The following is a 24086-nucleotide window of genomic DNA, read 5'->3' as shown; positions in this document are numbered from 1 at the left end:
CTCTCTTCTCTCTCTGTGTTTGTGTCTTCTCTCCTGTCTGTATAAATGGTGAGCTTGAGCCTTGCCTCTTCTGTGTTTATGTAGTCTTTCCTTCTTCCAGGTCTCCTTGGTGGAGAGAAGGTCATGTGGTTCATATCTGTTTGGATCCATATTCTACAATATCTTTACAATCTATCTTAAATTTGGTAACACTGATTGTCCATACTATACTTTTGCTACATTTGTCTTTTGTGTACACATGATATCTACTGCACGTCTGAAAAAGCCCTTCAGACAAATTTGTTAGAATATGTAAGTAACAGACTTGACTTCACAAAACTCTTTTGTCTTTCCAAAGCTTGATAGACGTTCTGAACAATCTGATGTCTTTTTTCAGAGGCACGGTGCTGTAGAGTAAAACAAGACTAAGTGGCTACAGTCACACTAGTGCGTCACAACAGCACTCTGAGATAAATGCGAACTTCAACATTCTTGCATCAATAACAAGTGCTGTTTCGCAGTTCTAAAGTTTAACACGGTCACCATCTTACTATTAGCATTAGCATTCGAACATTTGCACTGAACAAAACGGTGAGGCTCATAGGAATGTCATGTGTCGCAGGAAGTGTTGGAGAAATTTTGACTTGATGATGACCTGAGATGAAAAGTTAAGGGATTGCCAAACTTATTACAAGTCTCCCCGAGGGGGGCACAACTTTATTTCAGAACAATCCAATAGTTCCATCCATCCAATAGTTGTGGAGTATGCGTTGATGTGTTATGGAACCAGAGGAAAAATCAGGGCATCACCAAAGTCAGAAGGACAGATCCTCTGAGCACCCCGAAAATCAGAGAAAAAATTTTGCTCCAATGCATCAAATAGCTATATAAAGCAGTCATTATCATTCAGGGGACCATGAATGCCTATACAATATTTTACTGCAATTGGTATAATAGATTGTGAGTCAATCCACCATTAAAAACAAATGTCCCTACATAGACTTCACCTGATTTAACACTGACATGCTTAGAACCACGCCGCTAGAAAAGCTGATAAAACTGGTGTAACTAAGATTCAAGTACTTTATACTTATAGAAAAAGTGGTCAATGCTTGATAAGGTGCATGCATTGTGTATGGGCATAATAAGGAAGAACACTTACGAGATTCAGTAGACGGTGATGTGGATGTACCGGGGCTCAAGGTCATCCTAGAGAGATCAAGGTCGCTACAGCTCCCTTCCTCTTCCTGGGTCACAGCAGCTGAAGGTGGCAGCAGCTGACTGCAGGCCAAGGTGTCCGGTACACTCATGAGGCCTGGGGTCCCACACCTGCTCACCGCTGCTGACACAACGCCAGGTCCGACACCTGCTGCTCCAGCTCCTGATGTAGAGGGTCCCTCTCCTGCGTCTGAGTCCATACCGAGGCCTTCCTTCCCCAGGCTTAGCTGCCTCTGCAGCAGGGCGGGGTCGGCCGTGTGCTGGGGGCTGGTGATGGCAGAGGATGGGGCTGATAGGTCGCAGGCTTGGGGACACATAGTTGTAATGGGTACCAGGCCTTGGAGCATGGCAGCTGGTATGGCGTGCCCCCCTACGCCCACAGTCTGGGCGGGCATGTAGGCTGCCATTGCCGCCCACTGCTGCTGAGTGGCAGGGAAAATGTTGGCCTGACTCCAGATGACTGGCTGACCACCTGGGAGGACCTGAGCCACCTGGAGGGGCCCCTGCACTGGGAAGGCCAGAGTCTGAGCCTGGGCAGGAAATGGCTGCTGTGCCCACTGGGCTGCCTGCACAGGACCCATGGTCATATAACCTGGAGGAGGGAGAGGAAAGAAAAACCATTAAAAAGCTAGTTATTATTGTCATTACTATTATTATTATTATTATTGTTATTATTATCATCATTATTATTATTATCATTATCATTAGGAGCACAGAACACATTTTGTCTCTTGCCATTATAAGTCCCTCTATAGCGTGTATTAAGATACAATAATATTAATATTTTCAAAGTACATCGGGTATTTTTATTCTGATTGCCTGCCTTCCTCACAGCCACATGCTGTGAGGAATCCGAATGAAATGCTTAACACCATTTAAAAGAAATTGGAACTGCACTAACTGCACAAAATCTTCTTCTAGATCAATGAGTGAACGCTTTGTCTCGTGCATATTTTTGTTCAGGCAAGGATTGTTTTGAAAGTGCTTTGTTTTTAGTGTTGTTAGTTCCAAGACAATATCTGAGATTCGAAGGTCAGCTGTCAACCAGCATTCATAAGCTGTGCTATCATGGACAGACACATTGTGAAAAGGCTGATATAAATTAAGTTGATTGTGGCATTTCTTGTTCGGTAGGCCAGCTGATCTTGGAATGTTCTTGACTGTTTTTGGGAAACCACAATGTCACTGGTTTTGCTAAAATATGCAAAACCCCCAGCATGGTCCTTCAAGAACCATCACTTTACAGTATCTCTGTGAATTACAGCATAATCACACTGCTACTCGATGTGTGGTCTTTTTAATCACTGAGATTAATCCACATCCTGCCAAATCTTGGCAAGGCTTTTCACAAAAGTACACATCAAGGAAAGACATCCCCACCAGCACTTTATGCTATTTTATTTTTGCATTGTGGAAAAGATGCAGTGTTTCAGTCTGAGTGGCTACCTGATGGCACAGAGGTGGGGCTGAAGGGGGCATACATCTCAGCAGGATTGTGCTGCTGCTGGCGGCTGCTCCTGCTAGGGTCCAGAGTGTTGGCAGGTGATGGGGGCATCTGGGCGGCAAAGCACATGCACGCACGCACGCACATTCACGCGCGCACACAAACACACATACACACACACACACACAGATGTCACCACTATCAAAGTCACCTGAAAGTCATTGCGCTGCCTATTTATCTTTAATGATATTCAGGTAATTTAGATCTCTGCGACTGTCCTAATGAAATGACCTAACATTACAGATAAAATATGATTATAATTTCTCCATATACTTCTATTAATCTGTATCAATTACACAGAGTTAATCGGGTTTGGGTTTGTGTGGGTGTACTCACAGAGGGTGGAGTGGACATGTCGCCGAAAAGATCAAAGTGGTTGATATTCTGCAAGCCGAGCCAAGGGATGAGGGATGGAGAGAGAGACAAAGTCCAGTGATACATCACGACAATGAGATTTGCACAGTCATGAAACCTTGAATTCATCTCCAGATAGGGTATGGTGGATGGGTGGGTAGGTGTGAGGAGTGAAATCTATTCACAAAGGCAGATTGTGCTGTGGATGGCAAGACAACTATCCCCTCATTTCATTATCAGAAAATGGATCTAAAATGAATCTTTCATGGCTCACTATAATTGAGTGGGTAAAAGGCTATTCAGTCCTCTAAAACAGGCTCTGATTAGATATTCTTATGTCTGCCAATCAAGAGGGTCCCCTGTGAGAGCCTGGGACGTTTTTATCATGCTGATTCTACTCTGTGAGCAGACGAACACACAGAGGAGTGTGTTTATTTCATCAAATTGAATGAAAGAAGAAGCTCCTGGAACCACCCAACCGCGACAATGAGGCCACCTCACCCTATAGGCAGACGTGACCCCTGAACTAGTCCCCTCTGTCCTCCACTTATTCTACTTAAAGGAGAGAGGACGCGGCTATGCAAGAGACTATGGAACGGCTAAGTTGCATGAAATGTCTCTGGGGCCATGCACAAGCAGACAATGAGTCACTGCAGAAGCACAAAAAATACACAGAACACACAAGACTGTCATGCTTTAAATAAAAAGATACACAAACAAACACACATATTAAAAGAAAAGAAAGAAAAGGGAAGAATCACAGCAATCAAAGTTGCCCCTAACAGTTTGTTTGTGTCCTCCTTGAATAAGCTGGGACATAGCACAGTTTGCATGGCACTTTAGGACCATTGAGGGGCACAGAATGAGTCAGAATTTGGAAAAAAGGTAAACACTGTACACAGAGGTCTCTCCCTGCAGGCGTTGACACACATCAGGGGAGCTCGAGGCTCTCAAAAAGCTCCAACTGAATGAACAGACAAGCAGTAACACTTAGAGATATGGAAGAGCTGCTACTTATACCAGCATGGGCTGTTTGGGTGAGATAGCAAGGGGGCCGGCATGGTGTATCTGTTTGATATGCTGAGCAACAAGCACACAAACAGTGAAGAGCAGAGAAGCACTTTGCTAGGGCTGTTTTCAAAAGTTGCATGGAAATTGTCTCTGAGTGAATGTTTGGTGAAATAGGCTTGAATGAATGTTTTTATAAGCGATTTGAGAGATGTATTAGCGTGGTCACTGCATGGTGGAGAAGAACTCATAAAACCTACCAGGATGAGATGAAGGATATTTTCAGTTTGATGAAAGGTGGGGAAATCAAAAAAATGCTTTTTGTGCTGTTCTCCAATCAATATGCTGCAGAAAAATACTGCTATTCATTAAGGTATAGCTTCTTGTTTGAGTGTTTGGTGGCCTTGATTTTATGTAGCCATGACTACACTGCATGCAGCTCAACCCAACACCTGCCCTACCTACAAACCTCTTGTCATCCTCTGAGGAAGACAGAACAGCCACCCCTTAGTCAGTCCAACGTACCAGTCAGATGAGACCAGCAAACAGACCCACCACGCTGATGCTGTCTTGATCATCTGGTCTCGACATGCACCAGATTGTGCACAGAACTGGATTTTGGAATATGAAGCCTGCCTCTCTGATGTCCAGTGAAATTGCTGACATGTCTGACTTTGGACAACCAATCAATTAGTCCTGTCTCTTCAGGCAGGCGATGCATGACCAATATAGCTTTGATTCATCATTCTCATCATCATCATCATCATCACAGAAAGTGGATGCAGACACAGGAATCAGATTCCTGTCGTTGTTGCATTGGGAAATGTGTTTTAGAGCCTTTAGGCTGTCGTGTACATCTAAAACTATTAAATACAGTCGAGCAAAATATTACAATTGTACAATGTCAAGGAGGGCTTAAAGAACTTCCTTCAAAAGGATCTTAAAAAGAGGTTTGTAAGTAGAAGAATAAAGAAACAAATAATAATAATAATAATCACAAAAACACCTACAGTCATGAAATGGCGTTTTGGGACATCATAGATCCCTTCCTTCTGCTGACTGGTTGGGACCTGCATTGAATTGGAGGTCGATCAAAACGTAAGTAACAGAGCAACATCCTTTTTATGTTTAGTGTGGGTTATTAAGAAACAGGAGCTTAAAACATCTGAAACATGTCTACTGAAAAAAGATAAAGGCTTTCTACATCAATTTTGATTCAGTCCATTTTTTAAGATGTTATTTTATCTTTTAGAGCAATGGGATTATGTAAATTCCACAAATGTTTTGTTGAATCAATTCTACTTAAATCAATATTGATTGCAAACAATGCTGAGGATGGTGCGTGCCTGTTCTGTGAGCATTAAGAAAGCCCATTGTTATTCCGCAACAGTACGTCTCAACTGGTTCATCTCAAAGTGCCTCAGTTTTCGGCTCCTTTTTATAATTCCCTCACATTTATTCAAACTATATGTTGCTCTTAACCTCGCTGGCTTTCTTTCCTATCGCTCCCTCGACTGGTTAACTTTCTGGTACGTTTTCCCCAAGTCTATTGATCTTGTTTCATTCGGAGATCAAATGGCATGGCAAGTGATTAATCTCTCTCTGCATCTTTCATCTTCACAGGAACACAAGATACAGAGGCAAAAAGAGGAGGAGGAGGAGAAAGAAAGGAAGGGAGCGAGTTAGGATTAAACCAGAAGGCAGGTCCCTGGAGTCCTAGTTGGTCCTTCAAATGGTCTGAAGCCAAAAGGTCACTGTGTTGGATGTGTAAAGGAGTCTGATATACCAGCTTTGGGTCTTTATCCAGACTAAACAGTTGACCTTGACTCTTCTGCAACATTTTTTTTTTTACACTATACAAGGTATAACTTTAAACATAGCTGCTCCCCCTTTAGTTTTAGTATATTTAAAGTTCTAATTCTTAAGATTTGAATGAATTCACCTCCCTATATAGTAGTTTTCATTCGTAGTGGCAGAGTCCGCCATTGTTGTGCTGGATTCAAATTGCCTTTGCACGCATGACTGAGCCACAGGAAATGATGCATGCATTTAATCAAATTTCATGTAATTGAAACCAGCCTCACTGTTTGCCGTTGGTTTTCTTTAAACTGTATCAGAGGTGTGCTAATTGATAATGAAACATTCTACTGCTGCTGCTTTACATTGAAAGCATTCATCTGGTGGCTTTTAAATGAAAAATATTTGTCACTGCAATTAGTGCTATCAAAAATGTGTCTACAAAACAAGACTTGTCACAACATGAGTTTTTTTGGTACATACATGTCTTGCTCTTCAAAGTAGCTGCTCAAATGTTCGCTATGCTAAAAGCAAACTCATTCTTAACCACAGGTTTCACCAAATCAACCAGGGCTAAAATATTATGGAATATAACTTTTACATGAACTGAAACCTTTTTAAGAGAGCTCACAGCTTCATTTGGTTCTTTTCTCTGTGGTTTTTTCATCTTCAGCTGCATTAAAGAAACAGAACTCTTAGTTTGATCTACTTCTGAAAATCCTTTGCTCAAAAATAATCTGCACTTTGTAACTTCTTACACGATACAAAGTCATGTTGTTAGTACCGTTACTATTATTATTGATCACAGGGCATGAAGAGGGAGAGAAAAAAGAGGGGCAATGCTTGTCTTTGTACCTGATAAACGCTCTCCTCTGACTGGGGGCCGCGGAGGGGTTCGTGTCCAGCCTCAAACACTATGTACTATAGAACAGAAGTAGTTGGCAAGGCATAGAGGTGCGGAGAATAATGAGATGGGAAGACAAAGAGAAAGGTTGGCATATAAAACAAGAGAGATACAACAAGGGAGTGATACATGATGAGAATAAATGAAAGCACAGGGGAGCGAGGATGGTGTTGAGTGGGGAGTGAAATGAGATCAGGAATATGAAGGGTGTAAAAAATGGGGCATGGGAAAGAGGAATGGGGGAGATGAAGAGAGAAAGAAAAAAGAGTGAGGTGGGAAGAGGAAAGAGCACAAGTATAATAGGTCAGGCAGTAGTTCAAGGCAACGTGGAGGTATTATCTAGAGGTTTCTCTTCAACATCAGCAATGTGATGCTTCACCTCCTTGAGAGAAAATAGACCCGAAGGTCAGGACATTTGCTTGAGATCACAAGTCCTCAAGTCAGCCAGTATCTCCTCTTAAGGCTGATTTTGATAAATCTATTAGTGGATCTCAAATTGAAGAAATAGTTTGACATTTCGGTAAATCTGTTTATTTGCTTTTTTGTTGAGAATAAGACAAGAAGATCAATTCCTTTCTCATATCTGTAGATTAAACATGCAGCTGGAGCCAGCAGCTGGTTAGCTTAGCTTATCTTATCTCAGTCTGTCCACTGAAAACAAATTCCTCTGGCAGCTTTTGATAGTGTTGAATTTTTCCAAAACAATAATGAAACATATTCATTGAGGACATACTTTTCACAACAAAAACAAGCGATATACTAAATAAAAAAAGTGATCATAGAAAATGAGATCTGTGACAGGTGTACTCCATTTTCAGTCAACAAATAAATGCTAAAGGATGATTTGAAAGACGGACAAACAAACTATTATTGTAATGTCTAAAAATTCTCCAGTCTTATTCAGTGACCTGCAGACATCTGTGGAATCACATGATGTAGCCAAGCCCCTGATCAGTAAAACAGTATCCTAACTCTTGCTAAGAAGTTGATCTGTTTTGCCTGTTGCATTATTGTTACGAAGAATCACCTTACATTATAGAATAAATTCCTCTAGACTCCACTGAGAATTAGGAGAACAAGCAGCGGCGAAATGGCTGGAGCAAACTTCAGAAACACACAGGCAGCACGGTGCTTTAAAAAGGTAAGTTCATGTAATATTATCAAGCGCTGTGGATGCAATGTTACCATTACTTTCAGTCAGACATCTTTAGTGTCGGAAAGAGTGAGTATATTATAGGATTAATAACTTCAGTTCTTTAGATGTTCACAAAAGAAATATCACTGCATTATCCAGTGTTTAAGGTGCTCCTGTCCAGCTAAACCCAGACAACAAGTATTTTAGTGAGGACAGAGGATGTTTTAATTAGCAGGCATTAAAGGTGTTGGCAGGGAGTTTTTGTTCCCTTTCAACAGAACCAGGCTAGCTGCTTCCCCATGTCTCCAGTCTTTGGCTCCAGCTATATAGTTAATGCACAGATGTGATCTTCTCAGCAACAAAGTGTGAGGACATGTCAAAGTACTCTTTTTAAGATTCTGGCCACAGTTTGGAGTTTTGGAAATCAACATCAACATAAACGAAAGCTGCAAATGGAATGACTTAATGCAAAACACAATTTCAAGAGCAAAGAACAGAGGTGATCTGGGAGGTGGTTGGACGTACCACTGAACATAGCATTCAGAGTAAGAGTTAGTGTTGTCTGTATTCAGTGTGAGCAAACACAGAGGAAAAAAATTCATGTCCAGCCAAATAAATGCACAGGGCAAAAAGGGCGGGGGAACAACCAGTCGGGGAAGGGGGGGGGGCATGTCTTTGGAAGAAATCAGAACACTGACACAGATCAACTTAAAAAATATGGTTTTACAACACTGCACTGGCAAATGGGAGTTGAATGACTGAACAAAACTGTCCACTAGGATGGTCTACTGTGTATTACTGGAATGGTGGAATATCATGAATCATTAATTCAAGCAGATCAGTGACTGGAGGAGGTATTTAAATTAAGGATGTTTCTTTTTTTTTTTAATTTTATTTTAAATTCCAAGCTTTCAGAGTGAAAACAGCACCAGTGAAGCTAGAAAAGCATCAGAGTCAGCAGTGTTTTGTTTTCTGCTCTGTGTGCCTACAGACCTACCTGGTAAACTGGATCGTCCACTTCATCCTCCAGGATGGTCTGTGCAGTGGCAGGACAGAAGTGAGATGACACATTTTGTTTTTCATCAGTAATACAGTGCAGCCCAATTTACAGAGTCATTATGGAATAAATGGAGGAAGGATGGAAAACAAGTCAGTGTGTCTTATATGGCGAGCAAGCATTATTACAGGCTGACAATGTGTTGTCTTTTAATGAAAAAGGGATTTTGTATATCACAGACACACCAGTGCATACATCTCCTGCCACACAAGCCTGACTGCAGCAAAAAAAAACAAACAAACAACAAAGACAAGTGTTGTTTGTTACATTTCCATAATATTCAGTTATTCAACATAGGAATCAATAGTGCAGTCAAACAGTCTGCAATGCACTTCAGAGGAAGCTAGAAAGTGTTAAGATTTCTGTTGTGTGAATGAATTGCTGGCTAAACTGTAACGTGTGATCTCACCTCCGAATGGGGAATGAAACTGAGAAAAAACAAAAATGGCCCACCCACTTGTACAACTCGCCCAATGACTGCGAGAGATATTATCGCCTCAGCTTTCACTTTTAATTATTAAACGTATAATTATTAAATTACACAATAAAGAGATTAGATGCAGTCACTATCTAATTTCTTCTTTTCTGAGAGTAGAAAATCCTGGAGAAAACAACTTGATTGTCTCTTCAAAGCTCAGACTAGTCAGTCTAGCTCACTCAGCAGTCAGTCTCTCTCCTTGCAACTTTAACCAACAACAATCCACTCGATCATCCAAACTGATTGCATTTCCTGAAACATAATGACAGTACCAGTGTTCTAAATTAATGGATGTATTAGTCTATGCAATCCACAGATAAACACGACAGCTAGGATTCTACGTTTCATTTTTGCAACACAACCACTTGTGCCAGGAGTTATCTTGGCATTGAAAATGTTTTAGAAAAAGAGTTAAAGTGTCATAACCACAGAAAGATATCAGTCATTAATGTTGTAATGGGACTACTTGGAAACTGTCAAAGGAAGGCAAACAGTACTCTAATTAAAAGACGCTTGTTCAAAATCACTTCGGTCCATCCAAAATTAAAATCCCGGCGCTAAACTTGGTCCTACCTGGTAGACTGCCTGCTCACACTGTTTGTCCTTCTGGGCCTTCTTCTCCATCTCCTCCCGCTGTTTAATGTCATAGATGAGCGTGAAGAGGTCACGCAGGTCAATGATGAGAGGCTCCGCCTGGATGAGAGAGGTGCGGAGAGAAGAAAGAGGATGTGGAAATTTAAAGAATGGAGTTAAAGAGAGGGACATACGGATGGGAGGGACATCAAGACACGGACAAAGGAAGAAATAAGAGAAGAGTATCGTAATGAGATCCATGTAAATGAACAGCAGTGTTTGGGAAGATAAATATACGTGGGTGAGCAGGCAGAAGTGGAAAAGGAAAGGAAAGGCAAGGAAAAAGGAAGGAAAAATGGCAAATCCAATTAGAAGATGCAGGAGACGAAAAGCATGACAGGAATGCTGTGTAATTCTTTTTATCTTTGAAAAAAGGATCTTAAAATCTTTAGTAACATTAGAAAGCAAAAAGTTAGTCTGTATGATGAATTCTTGTTATCCTCAACAGTTCAATCAGTATGTTTTTGTTATATATTGAGCATGTTTTGTGACCTTTACATGATTAATTTCTATGTTTTTATTTTCTCTATGTAATCATGAATGTATTAACTCATGCTGAATACTTCATATGAATGGAGAATATGTAAATGTTTGTTCTCCCCACAGTCTCAGCACACAGTGGGAAGCGATGATCATACTTCAGAAATTAAGTCAATATCTGATTGTTAACTTAGTATCTATCTAGTCAACTTTGTTGTAAATACAACTGACCTGAAAGTAATACAGTAGAGGTGAGCAGCAGCTGCACATTAATATTGATATTGGTTTGTTTCTAAGATTAGAACAACTAAGGTGGAGTTACAGCTCAGAGCACTGGAGTAAAATGAACATATGGCAGTTTCCTGCATGAAGAGACAAATCAACAGACAATTTATTTTTACATGTTACTGAAGTGATCTACAATCCACATCACAGCAGAGTTTTCTTTCTGGGCAGTGAAACCATTGTTTGTGTATTTCATAAATCTGCACAGAAGCTCCTGAGCTGTGATGAATGCACATCTGTAGACTTGACACTTAAAAGTGAGAACTTGGGACTTGACATCAAAAGCTCAAATTTAAGCTCAGATTTTAATCAAAATAAGTGCATCCAAGGCCTTGCACAGCTTGACTATTTAATTGTTAAGCCTTTGAATTGCATGAATTTTGACTTTAAACACTTTCACTTTAATGCAACTTAGAAAGGAAAATGGCAAGATCTCGTGTAGTTTTAGTGTTGTTGTAGTGTTTTAGGGTTGTTGGTTTGGGATTGCTGTGAAGGACCTGCGACTTGACTTAGACTTGACTCCAAGACTTTAAAAATAACTCTAGCAGAGTGGAAGAGCACTTACTGACTGTGCAGTCTTGATGGCCACAAACCTGTGGTGGCCCTCCTTCCCGCAGACATAGCCGAAGGCCCGGTGGTCCCTGGTGTCCTTGGCGATGTAGCTGATCTCGTGGACTGAATGGTGATGCAGGAGCACCTATGTGGCAGGGATGTAAAGTATTAAAGGAAAGGCCATGTGGGCCATGTGAAATAAGATACACACACAATCTAGTGTGTGTCTTGCTGTCCTTTTTGATGCAAAAAAACATGTCTTGTTTAATTTGTATGTCTTCCTCTTTTAATGTTTTACAAGTACAAGTACTGCATACTGTGTTGGCAGGAAAAGTAGGTCAAACCTGCTTTAAACATAAACATTGTTAAGCCAAACGCAACCAACCAACACAGAGTGAGTCTAAAAGTCTCTGACAAAGAGAGGAGAGATTCAGGGCTGTTCGAATCTCCGCTACATAGAGAAACTATAGTTACTACAGTAGTGGAGGCCATCTCTTAATGTTCAGCTTTGATATCAGCAAGAACTTGGTGACTCGTTAAAGGTTCCAAAATTGAATGCATGGGCAGCTTTGAAACACAGACATGTACCACAGACCCTGAAAAATCTTACAAAATATAGACACACACCCATATATACACACAGAGATTAACTCAGCTGTCACTCAGGCACATCCACCTGCCGCTCCACTATTAGCAGAGATAAGCTTAGGCACTGTGGAGGAGCTTTCATTTGAATATTAGCTGATATTCAGCAGGGAGTGTCGCTAGTAACGCCTCAGATTAATGTAAAATACAAAACTAATATGACTAGTCCTCTCAATTCAGCAGAGAATCATGCCAGCTTTACATAAAGTATTTCAATCTGAATGCTTACTGACGCTGCCTGCGCTGGAGTGATCCCCATTTCCAACATAATAACTCAAGTGGGATATTAAGTGTGGAGAGTTATTTACTGCCAGTAATCAGTAAATAAAATGAAACGCATTAGGGGCATGATTTTCAAAACAACAAATGAGCTTGTCAAAAGCTGGTGAACTGGCTGGTGGTGGCGGGAGGCTTAATGTTCTTTTCCATTACAGGCAAAAGCACCACCATCACTACCAGTCATATTAGAATGGACTATTATCATATTTTTTTTTGGGGTGGGGATAGACGGTTGGTGGTGGCGTAAGGGTCGGCAGCCACGGGACAAGCGCTGTTGCGTAATTATCAGTTTAGCTCTAATGACAGCTGAGGTGGAGCTGTGGTGTAATTAGCATTAGCGGCAATGATCATTAAGGGGTGGAACCGAGTGCTAATTATCGGTTAGCGCTGATGAGCAGAGTGGGCCTATCTAGCCAACACTACGCCCCAGGACGAGGAAGAGCCGAGCCCCTCGATCATCCTGTAATGGAACAGCAGGGCTCTGAGTGCGCCAGGGGGATGGAAGCCAGGATGGAGACGGAAACAGTCCGTCTTATAACACTGCCATAACATTGCTCACTGAGCTACCATTAACAGGAAGACAGTATGATCTTAAAAGCCCTGCAGCAGCATACCCCTAATATTACCTCAGTAGGTGTTAAACCATCTTACCCAGGGTTAAATATCAAATGCAAGACCTGTAATCCTGTCAAGTTCAATTTTTAGGAGCTAAAGGACTCTGTCCTGTGGATAGCTTGTTACTGCCTCTCTCTGAATTTGATGTAGTTATGAAAATGGCACCTTTTACCTCAACAGAACCTTGTGAACCATCTTCCCTCTGTGCAGGTATTGCAGTTGGGCTAATATGTCAACCTAGCCAGCCAGGCTTACAAGATGGCGGCCCTGGCAGTCTTTGTGAACTGAACCATGCGAGCGCCTGCCCTCTGGATGTCCTATACTGTAGGTTCACAGTACAGCAGCTGGCAGAGGCCTTGCGGTGCAGCGCTGCCACGGGCCCACTTGCTGACATGCTACTCACCCCTGATCTTTCACAGTAAATCTTGATCCCGCCAAAAGAGACTGTCAAGAAGACTCTCTGCTTGTGCTCCCCTTTGGAACGTGCCGAGGAAGCCATTCCCTGCAGGAGATTAAAGAAAAATGACATGAGGAGATGAAAGGATATGAGCTCAGCATGAAAGACAGTGAGCCTTCTTCTCTTCCGACTCAGGTGAGTGTGACAGTGGGAGATTGGGGGATAGGGTGACAGAAGTTACATAAGGTGTGATAGGACAGAATGTTCTTTCATGTGCCTCTTCTTAAAGCTTCACTCTCAGAGGAATTCACATGTTGCCTTGTGCAGCGAGTCTTATTATTATTGAGGGCTTTTTTCACCAAACACCTTTTTTCTCACCCTTTTCCTGAAGCAGGTCTCCCGCACTTCAGTGTGACATACACAAGTGCTAGCTAACAACAATAAGGAGAGATTTGCTGACAGAATGGATCACACTGCTGACCGACCAGCTCGCTCAGACAACTTCCCATAGTGCTGACCGAACAACCAATCCAGCCTTTGAAGTCTGTTTTCCCATGGATCTCAGCAGCTCCTTTTTCTTATGTTCTCAGCTCTAATAAAGAAAACAATTAACATTTCCACCATGTTCCGTTTGACGTAACCTGTGCGCCTGACATGTCTTTCATAGAACAAAGCCTGTGAGAGAAGACAGAAGAAGGGAAAAGAGGAAAGGAGATAAGAGGAGGAGAAGAAAGACCTGCCTACGGTGCTGAATACGTCCGACAAAATTGCAGGCCAAGTAATACTGAAGAGTGGTCGACCTCTACATCAGCCACCATCCACCTCAGATTTTTTCTTTACAGCTTAGCTAATATTTAACACCCAATTACCGGTCTTGCATTAATCACCATCAAGCTCGTCTTCTGCAGGGAGATATTAAAGAACAGATATCCATCCATCTTTGCATACATAAATGTATACATAAATGAGAAAAGGGGGTGTGAAGGGATAAAAGGAGGGTAAAGAGAAAATGGGTAAAGAGAGAAGGATAAAGAGCCGAACAAGCAACAGGGATAAGGAAGAGATGAAGTAAGTGAGAGCAAGGCAAGCGGGCAGGAGAGTCGATGGATGTTGTCAATCAGCCATCGGCTGCTCCATTTGGTGGATTAATCCTCAAGGCAGCAAGAGGCAGCTCAATAGAGACCCTTTCCCCTCCCCTATCCCCTGTCCAGATAATAGCAGGTCTGTATCAACGGCTCCATTGACTGTAACGGGCTGCTGGCTAGTAACTATTGGAGCCACATGGAGGGCACTGCTGAAATGTCAGATCAAGGCAGGGAAAAGTTGTTTTATTGGGCATATCACTTGGAATGGATATGGGCAATGAGAAGCTTTTCCTTCAGGCAACTGCTCTTCTCCTGGGACTTCCCACACATTTAAGCTCCAGCAAAGTCTGCGAGAAGATACTTAAAAAGCCACACATATACATCCCCTTTTGGAGAGGGATTTATCCTGTAGCCACCTACAGTACAGGGAAGATGCCTAAGTGCTAGTTCTTCAACAAAGGGAGCACTTAGTATTTCCTACATTATACTTTGAAGCCAGTAACCAAAGTTGGCATTTGAGGAAACACAGAATAAATGTCTGAGGAGATTAAGCAAGCTATTTCTGAGCAATATGTAATTTATATTGATAATTGATCATTGCTAAACCTCTTCTCTGAACAGTAATTGCACAACTGTAAGTCTGTCAGGTTTTGGATTTCTCCACATGTTGGTGTGCTATTAGTAGCACTTAAAAAGTTTGGCAGACAGCTTAGTTTTTACCCCAATAACAAGGCAAGCAAGGATATAATAAATTGCTTTAACGGTGTGTTTATCTAACATAAGCTACAACATACCAACCGTGGGAACTCAGTTTTACTTCCAAGATTTGGGGCATTTCAAACTACCTTATTTTGGGAGATTAGAGGTTTAAAAAAGTCCCATTTGTGACTAACACACCAGTTGTTTAATATTTACCCAGAGGTCCTGGGTGTTTCTACATGAGCATAGGCTACAGCTTTGATTTGGGAATCTTATACAACCCCAGCCAAACTTATCTGTGAGAGCTTTAAATTAATTTAATTTAGTTTAAGTTAACACATTAATCCAAAGTCCAAGTTTATGCGGTAAATATGAACAATCAACCCCAACATGTTAAATATCTAAGTATACAACTTATCTTACATTTCCTCATCACATATATATAACAATAGGGGTAATTGCAAGAACAGTGCAGTTTCGTTATCTCCTTGTCTTTGCATGGATCATGAACTGGTGAGGACATCTAGCTTTAGCTTCAGGACACTAGATGAGGACACTGTGTTTTTTAAAAAGTCCTCAAAATTTCAAATATTTCAAATATGTGAGAATGGAAAGCTTGGCTGACATATCAACAGTAACAAGTGGCATTGGGAACACCAAATTTACACTACATTTTAGAACACATAAATCAAAATAATTTCAAGAATACTCAATATTTTCATCCACAATCACTAATACTCTAGATTGTGTAGAGTAGACATTTTACTTCACTGCTTACTGTAGTGCTGAATTTGACCTATTTTAAATTATATATATAAATTATAGCACTATTAGAGAACATTGGCTGAAACATTATCTGGGTCACAATTATCACAGTTTGCATATGTGCTACAACTATAACATCATAGACTTTGCTGTAAAAATAGAAGGCTGTGACTGACATGAAAAGACATTTAAGAGGCAGACAAATTGGTGGTGGTGGGTTGGTTGGTTGGTGGTGGTGGTGGGGTTCCTGCAGTTAAACACTAAAAAGTGAACATTTCCTCCTTAAGTGACATACTGCTCTAAGCTTCCCAGAATAAGAAGCCGGTCTACCTCCAAGGTCAAAAAAGCAGTATGAATAAATGCAGAGCTTTGAGCAATGCTAAAAATACAACAGCCTATTAGAGGGAAAATAAGATACAATTTTGCGAAATATGTAAAACCAACTATACAGCAGCTTTTTCTATATAACAAAGAGCTACAGAATAATGTGGTTGGTCTTTTATTTGTTCTATCCGGTCAGTTCTTTCTAGACATTCAGTGAGTCATATACAGGACAAGACAGCTCCCATGACTCATTCAACAGACAATAGAGACATGTCCGAGCATGCCCTCTCCAAATCTGACTGAGATGAGTGAAAAGGCTCAGTGATGTCCCCACAGACACACACACACACACACACACACACAGAAGTCTGCACCTTCAGCTTCATCATGGAGTCCTGGCATAACTTGTCCCCACGCGCTGCTGTCACCTCATCAATCCCGATCAGCTTGGCCTTGTAGCGCACGCCATCTCCACGGAAACGCTTAATAAGCCCCGCCTCACTGCGGTCCTGACCTGTGCCGGGAGAGACAGAGAGAAAAAGAGAGGACGGGAAATAAGAAGGAGAAAATGAAAGAGTTCTTACAGGAAACAAGGGTGCGTGAGCTCAACTGAATCCTACAACTTCAGTATCATGCCCTGCTTGGGGTATAGACACTACTGTGTGTGTGCCAGTGTGTGTATGTGTGGGAGCTGGTGCCTGTATAAATATTTATGGAATAGGAAATGCAGAATGAATAGGAAATTAGCAGCAGCGAGCAAGATTGAAAGAAAATTGAACTTGAAATTGAAAATGAAGTTGGTTAAAGCCAGTGGACTAAATGAGAAAACAACTGGATCATAGAGAACACTCTGCCATCACCTATTGAAGGGCATTGTGGGGCATCCACACAAAGAGCTTGGGTGGAAGGTTACGTGGTGGCTGAGTGGGGGTGCTTACTTGGACGCCTCACCCACGCCCACGGTTCCCATGGGTGCTATTGATGGTGACAAAGCAGCTTGAATAGTTACTATTGAGGTGAATCATCTCGGTCCAGTGGCCACCCACAATCCACCAGGCCCTCTCTGGGTGATGGATGTTAGGTGGTGGGGATGGTGGTGTGAGATGGGGGGCATTTGTAAGTGTATGTGTCTGGATGGCCTCGAGCTTTACCTCTCTTCTCCCTCCCATCCCTGCTGCTGATTATTCTGTCTGTCAATCTCTGCAGCTGCCCTGACACCACCTTGACACTGACACCTTTCTCATTTCGTCTCTGCTCTGTCTGCCGTCGAACTATTTTGATTATGAGGACGCGAGCCTCGAGCACTATCTCATGTGTCTACATAGCATAAAACAATCCCTCACAACCTGTGCTGGTTATGAGGGAACACTGACTCCCACTGCATTTACACATCGAGATAGCAGGATTCAAAATCAAGGTCACTGGCACCTTGGAGAATTTAACAGTTTTCAGGCCTCTGGCTCACTCAATTCTAGGGCATGAACACATGCAGTACATCAGTTATTGGCACATTTAAGTGGCTGGCTAAGCTGTGTGTGAAAGAACAAGGTTTAACATCCATAACAAAGATTATCAGGCTGCACTCTAAGACCATATTACACCAAAATGGCTTTATTAATCTCAGAAACACATAGTGCTGTCCTTACCACATCTAGCATAAAAATTTAATTTCTTCTGCAAACCCTGCAAAAGTAAAAATTTAAAAGAAAAATGTAAATTTGAAAAAGAGCAAATGACGCGGCTTGTGCAAATGCAGAAAAAATGTCTACGTTCAAATGCAAGCTCTTGTCTTGGCTATGCACACCCTCTTACTAATTCATGAGGGCACAATTCTCGGAAGGGGGGGAGGGTTTGAAGATGCTAAAGTCATTAAAGTCTCTAAGCAAGCGAATGTCAAATCTGGGTCTAATTCAGACTTGTTTCTCTGCCAGAGGATAATGAGTCTTATAAACAGCCACAGTGTACCTCTGTACATCAACCAGACACAGTCTAGCACGCACGTGGCATCCATGTAAAGAAATTAACATTCTCTGTTTGATGACATACTTACTAAAAAGACAAACTGTGGACATTTTACATGCCGGAAAGCAGAGTGTTAAACCCTGCAGGACAGATACAAGAGAGGCCAGACTCTACGATAACTATTGCAAACCGTCCCTCATACAGTGACTGTAGTCTATTCATACAGTATTATGTATTCCATCCTGATTTTACTGACTCATACGCTCTGTAATGTAATGTAAAATGCATGGTGCTCCAGTTGCATTTTAAACACGATCGGTCCAATTCAGCACAGCCCTCTCAGATGAGCTTTAACCAGATGTTCTGTGCCATTTGTTTCTTTACATACAGCACGCCGCTTCCCCCTAATAACACTTCAGGAGAGATTTAGAGGTTTATGCACAGATCCTCAAAAAATCTAGGCCTTGCATACTGAATGAGAATCTTGACACAGTGGCATAACTTGTATACTACGTGCTCTGGGTTCAGATCTAGACGAGCGAGTGTGCTGTATTTGAAAACTAAAGTGCTGCGGGGCATGCTGTTTCATGTTGTTACACATTGCAAGAAAAGAGAAGAGAGCGGGTGAAGGTGTGCGTGTGTGTGTGGCAGGGGGGTGGGGGTGACATATATTCCTCTGGCTTGCTGGGTTTACCCAAGGTTGAATGGTCCTCACAATATTTCTGGCCCATGAGCCCGATGCTCATAATTTTTGTGACAGAAGGCTGCCTAAAGCATTGTCTGCTTTAGTCTCTCCTACACATTGGACAACATGCTTGCCTTTTGGGAGTCCTGGTGGACCTCCATCACATCTCTATACTATACCCCCCAATACTTCCGGTTACCCACATTTTCAAACAATCTAATGGAGATCTTCAATCACATAAAATTGCAAAATCTCCAAAAATAGAGCCAAGATTTAACAGTGTGTACATCAGTGGGATTCAAAGCAAACGCTACAGTCATCCACCTGAAACACAGGCCCTGGACCAGGACCATGGAGAGAACAATTACTGTTCGCCCTGCACCATACTGTTTCAGGGCTTGTCTCTGATCACAGTGCTGCATCCTCCTCCTTGCCACACTAGAATGGGGACAGTGCAGGGACAGATGGCAACAGATGGAGAGTCAGAAGTGCCCCTCCAGATATAAGGACTTGGCAACAAGAAACTTTTTGTTGAGGATCTGGGCATAGAGGCAGCTTAACCTTTGAACTTTTCAGAGTATGTATCTACGTCTGCCTGTATCTTCCTATAAATGTTCCTGTCTGCTAGTAGGCCACTCACACATGATCCACTGAGCTATAGTGAAAGTCTGTGGTAATGCCTATGGAGTCATGTGTTCACCTACATACACTACAGTGTTATTTTGTGCGTTTCTGCACAGGACATTTGAAATGAAAACACTAGGTATGTCTGATCAGTGCAGGTGGTCGATGGCTTTAAGCAGCAGCAAAAAGAATGAATGTCTGAGGAGGGCAAATATGTCCCTGCCATCTGCCTCACCCATGTGCACAAGATAACTTTCATAAGCCTCAGCAAACACTGATACACATTTCCGAACATTAACAGCAGCACGTGTTCCTTTGTCCAACCCACACTGATGTCAAAATTCCTCAACCCAACTGTGACACAAGAGTGAGGTTTTGGTTTAATGACTGATCGTTAAAGCAGTTAGAGAGTTAATGAGGGATATTGTGCAGCATTGCCAGTGCAGTGAACAGACTGTTGAATTGCTACAGAGACACATGCAGGTAGTGATGTGTACTGGGTGCTGATGGGTGAGATCATTCGTTAGGTAGGGGCTCTATGGTGCTATAATCACAGTCAGGGTGCAGCAGTGTGATGGACAGATATATAAGCGTACCAACAAATGATTTGTTTAAATGTGGGAAAGGGTATTTGAACAGGGTGAAATGGTTAGTATTTGAACTTCCTCTTTAAATCTTTCCAGTGACATATATTCAGCTGACAGGTGATTTAATCCTCTGTCTAATTCCCCCCACCCCCCACCCCTGTGTCTCTCTGTCCTCCATTCCTTGTCTCTCTCTTTCTGAGATGATTCTTCTTTTTTGTGCTGAGATTACAGTGGGGGAGCAACAGTTGCTATGGAGATAGAGTAAAGTCACGCATGTAAAGTAATTCTGTTGATGGATAGAAAAGAGCTTTGGCTTTACCAAAACAGTCAGAGGTTGCTGCAGTGAGTTTGGACTTTTCCAAACATAGTGATATTCTCTGATATCAGTTCTTTAAATGAATTACAAGGCAATATGCAAGAATGCAGCACATGCATTAGGGTTGGAAATATTCTAGCTTTTCCTTATTTTAAACACCCTCTCCTGCTAACAAGTGTCTGTGTGGCCATCAAAATCAAGAATTGGCCAAAAACATATTATTGAGTAACATGCTACGATAATGTAATTACATTTTAAGTAACAAATAGTGTTAGGGATTCAAGTTTAAAATTAAGTAACAACATTACAGATATGATAATATGTTTAAATTTTTGAATAGAAACTCTTGACATGTTATGTGCAGGTGTGTGGAGGTGGAAAGGATTCGACAAAAGAAGAGGGTCACGCCTCCCAGAAACTCCAGAGTTGTCTCATTCACATGTTGTACCTATGCAGCCAGATGGGGGTGTGTGTGAATATGTGACTACAGCAGTCACCTCAGCTGCACTGGCTCCTTATGGTCAAAACTGCAGAATTAGGTTTGTTGCATGTTAAATGACATTTTGGGAAATATGCTTATTTGCTTTATAGGTGAGAAGACTGGTCTCAACTCAAGCCTGACCTTGTTGAAACTACATCCATCAACGCTCTCAAATTAACATGCTGCATCTTTAACTCATGCACAAACTGAAATGTAAAACAACAACGGGGAGTTAACATGCAGGAACTATTTCTTTGTTCAGGCCAGTGATTTCATGGGGCCTCCTTATTAGTGAAGGCATGACAATCCACTCCACTCAGCACATCACTGTTAAATAAATTACAGTCAATCCCACATACTCTATCATACTGGGAATACTGCTGGGAATACTGCACTATGTACTCTGTTTGAGTAATGTTTGCCAAAAACTACAGTTCCCTGTAGTCTTTGGGAATTACTGAGCTTTTTAAAAACAAATTATATATTTGCAACCTTAAAAAATATTTATATCTCCACAAAGGTGATATGAATGGGCTTTGGCTGGATTGTAACAGATGGGGTAAGGATGGAAAAGGAAAACAGATTCAAACATACTTGACTGTGGTCTTTCCTTTCAGATTGTTTAAAAATATAAAATGATGGTAATCTTACCCTTTAAATCACACCCAATTTCACACATTGCTTCTCACCCATATGGACATAAAAAGAGCTTTGTGGAAAAACGTGTCATCAACCTGATCCTCAGCAGTCCTCTTCCTGGCCCCAGCTTGCTCCCAACCACCACCAGCAGTGCTGCAAGGCAGTCTGCGTGCATTTATGTTGCCCTATTTCCATTTATATGGATCTAAATAGCATCTTTGCTGATTGTGACAATGGTCCCTGCAGCACACGTGATCAACACGGTAAGTCAGGGTTTGATAGCCTGTGCTGATAGCCGCCTTCGATGAGCTGCATGGCCACATGTGTAATAGCTACCTCGGTCTGCTCTCCCCCCCTTCCACTTAATTCAAATCAATGGTCCCTCCTCCAGCACGGCTATTTATCTGAGTAAGCTGACAGGGCCAGTGAAACAGCCACAGAGGACCTGGCCCCGCGGCCTGGTTACAGCCTGCCCACAGAAGCCAGATTTACTGGACTAGCTGGAGTGACTTTATTCATGGGTGGAGAAATGAGAAAAAAGGATCAACAGTGGATGGGTAAACGAGAAAGAATCCTCTTCCTTTCCTTTCGTTGGGAATTTCACTCCATCTCCTCTTCTTTCCTTCTCTCAGCCAATTCAATCCCATTTCAATCTCCAGTGAACGTTCAGAGAATGCCTCGTTCTATTACATCACTTACGCCGTTCATCAAAGCGACAGGGTGTGAATTACCCTGTCCGTGACACCTAAATCATGCCGCTACTGAACCCTGGGGCTACATGGAATAGCTGTTACTACATCTGGATCCCTGGAATGAGACAGGGAGCCTCTTGGCGGACTTGACTGAGTGAAGCTTCTCTCCTCGTAGTCCAGCGTTATTTAGCTCAATCCAAACATGACTTAAGGTTATGTTCACTCCCTGCCAAATGTGAGAAAGATGCCAGTTTCTCATTTTGTCCCGAATACCTTTTATAGATGTTTCTTGTCGTTTGAGCACTTTTCCCTCAACATTACAAACAGACTTTTATCTCATTCCACAAAATGATATACTCCGTATGAACGTAATGAATGAATGAACGAACAATCAAACATGTCTTATTTGCATCGTCATAACAGAATTACAGAGCTGTCATGCAATATGCAGGACATAATCCCAGTGCATTAGCAGGGCAGAATTTCCCGTACCTTTGATCCTCCTGGACTCCTTCCGCTGGCTGGTTTTGACACCCGGCTGGAGCTCGGCCTCTGCTGACATCCTCCACTGCTGAGTCCCTTGTTCTGCTCACAGCAGATCCACCATGGGTTAGCAGCACACAAGCTAATCCTCCCAACTCCCAGTGTCCAATTCCCTCCACTCCAGTGTTTCTCACAGTTGCTCTTTGGTGGAGAAAATCTCTTTCAAATCCATGGTGAGATGTCTGGTACTCCTCAATAAATGAAGATCCAGCACTGATACCTGCAGTCCGTCACTGTTGGCCCATGGTGTTTGAGTACTGCTAAACAACACATGAAAAGATGACTGAATTGGAGGCTGGGTGATCCTCTCGAGAAAAGCTTCAGATCAGATTTGACATCTCCTGAAGTGTACCTGAGTTCTCTCCGTGAAGGTCAAGTATCACATGGTCTACTGCTGCTCTTTTCTGAGGGCCCACCTATTACTCAGGAGTAATTCCCCCCAGGGGAGACTGCAGCATTGATTGAATGAAATATTGTTCTTCAGAGTAGGTCAGGAGTGGATATTATTCTTTGGTGAAGTACTTCAGATGCAGTCCAACAGCCCATCACAGTCACTTGCTCAGAGCACTGCAAGGGGAGGGATAACATTTAGTGTTAAACTAGAGGTGGTTAAAAATGAAAATGACAAACACATGCCCCTTGATCTCTCATTACAGCATTAGTTTAACATGCAAAATGGCAGGCAACAATTTAACAAATCAACAAAGACGTTATTATCTCTTCTGGATCATCAATCCCTAATGAGAGTGCAGCAAACGCGTGCTGTTCAGTGCCCACCCTTGAAGGAGACCTGTGGCGAAATATTTAACATTAATTATCTTATTTTATGTATTGCTTGTGAGTAAATATAGAACATTAAAGCATGACCGATGCTTCTGTACACGCAAAGCAAATTTTCAAAAAAAATGACTGTCAATGCCCCCAGCTCAGGCCAACAGCACGAGAGGAGGGGAAGTAGCAGAGAGCAATGAATAACAGGCTGTTTCAAAGCAAACTCTGGTGGAAATCCTGGCACGGTCGCCTATAAACTGGAACCCCCCACATTGTGCTTTAATGCCCTTGAATCATCCACTGCAAACACGGGGGCTGTGCCAAGCTGGCACCGCGACTGGCACCGCTTCTGTTGGCATGGTGATAGGCCATTGTTGGAGAAAGAGGCCTTCAGCCCACTCTGGCCTGAAAAGAGCTGCTGCACATCGAGCACCGGGTACACATTATCCTGTGTGACATTGTGAGTGTGTGTGGTGAGAGTGAGCGAGGGTGTGAGTGTAATATTTGAGTAATTATTTTTTATATGGTTAAATTATTTGTTATATATTGATATTTTCCCTCTTCCTGAGAGGGATTCTGCTGTCAGATTTTTT

At 42.1% G+C, this 24086-nt stretch overlaps 1 protein-coding gene across 1 annotated transcript in view; it reads right to left on the bottom strand.

Moving 5' to 3' along the window:
• LOC124069432 (complement component C8 beta chain-like) overlaps positions 1-22796 on the bottom strand; it is a 33335-nt gene extending 10539 nt beyond the window's left edge. The window contains exons 1-11 of the mRNA XM_046408597.1: positions 22672-22796; positions 16568-16707; positions 13327-13425; positions 11398-11529; positions 10008-10127; positions 8897-8935; positions 6716-6781; positions 5074-5133; positions 3038-3085; positions 2644-2752; positions 1142-1789 (exon numbers count right to left, since the gene is read on the bottom strand). Of these exons, the coding sequence (XP_046264553.1) occupies positions 1142-1789; positions 2644-2752; positions 3038-3085; positions 5074-5133; positions 6716-6781; positions 8897-8935; positions 10008-10127; positions 11398-11529; positions 13327-13425; positions 16568-16707; positions 22672-22741 (1531 nt within the window). The 5' untranslated portion in view covers positions 22742-22796. The remainder of the gene's footprint in view (positions 1-1141; positions 1790-2643; positions 2753-3037; positions 3086-5073; positions 5134-6715; positions 6782-8896; positions 8936-10007; positions 10128-11397; positions 11530-13326; positions 13426-16567; positions 16708-22671) is intronic.
• Between the last annotated feature and the right edge of the window lie 1290 nt (positions 22797-24086).

The sequence above is a fragment of the Scatophagus argus genome, chromosome 13, assembly GCF_020382885.2.
Source record: "Scatophagus argus isolate fScaArg1 chromosome 13, fScaArg1.pri, whole genome shotgun sequence".
In the NCBI taxonomy this organism is placed as follows: Eukaryota; Metazoa; Chordata; class Actinopteri; family Scatophagidae; genus Scatophagus; species Scatophagus argus.
This window is presented reverse-complemented; position numbering and strand designations above follow the sequence as displayed.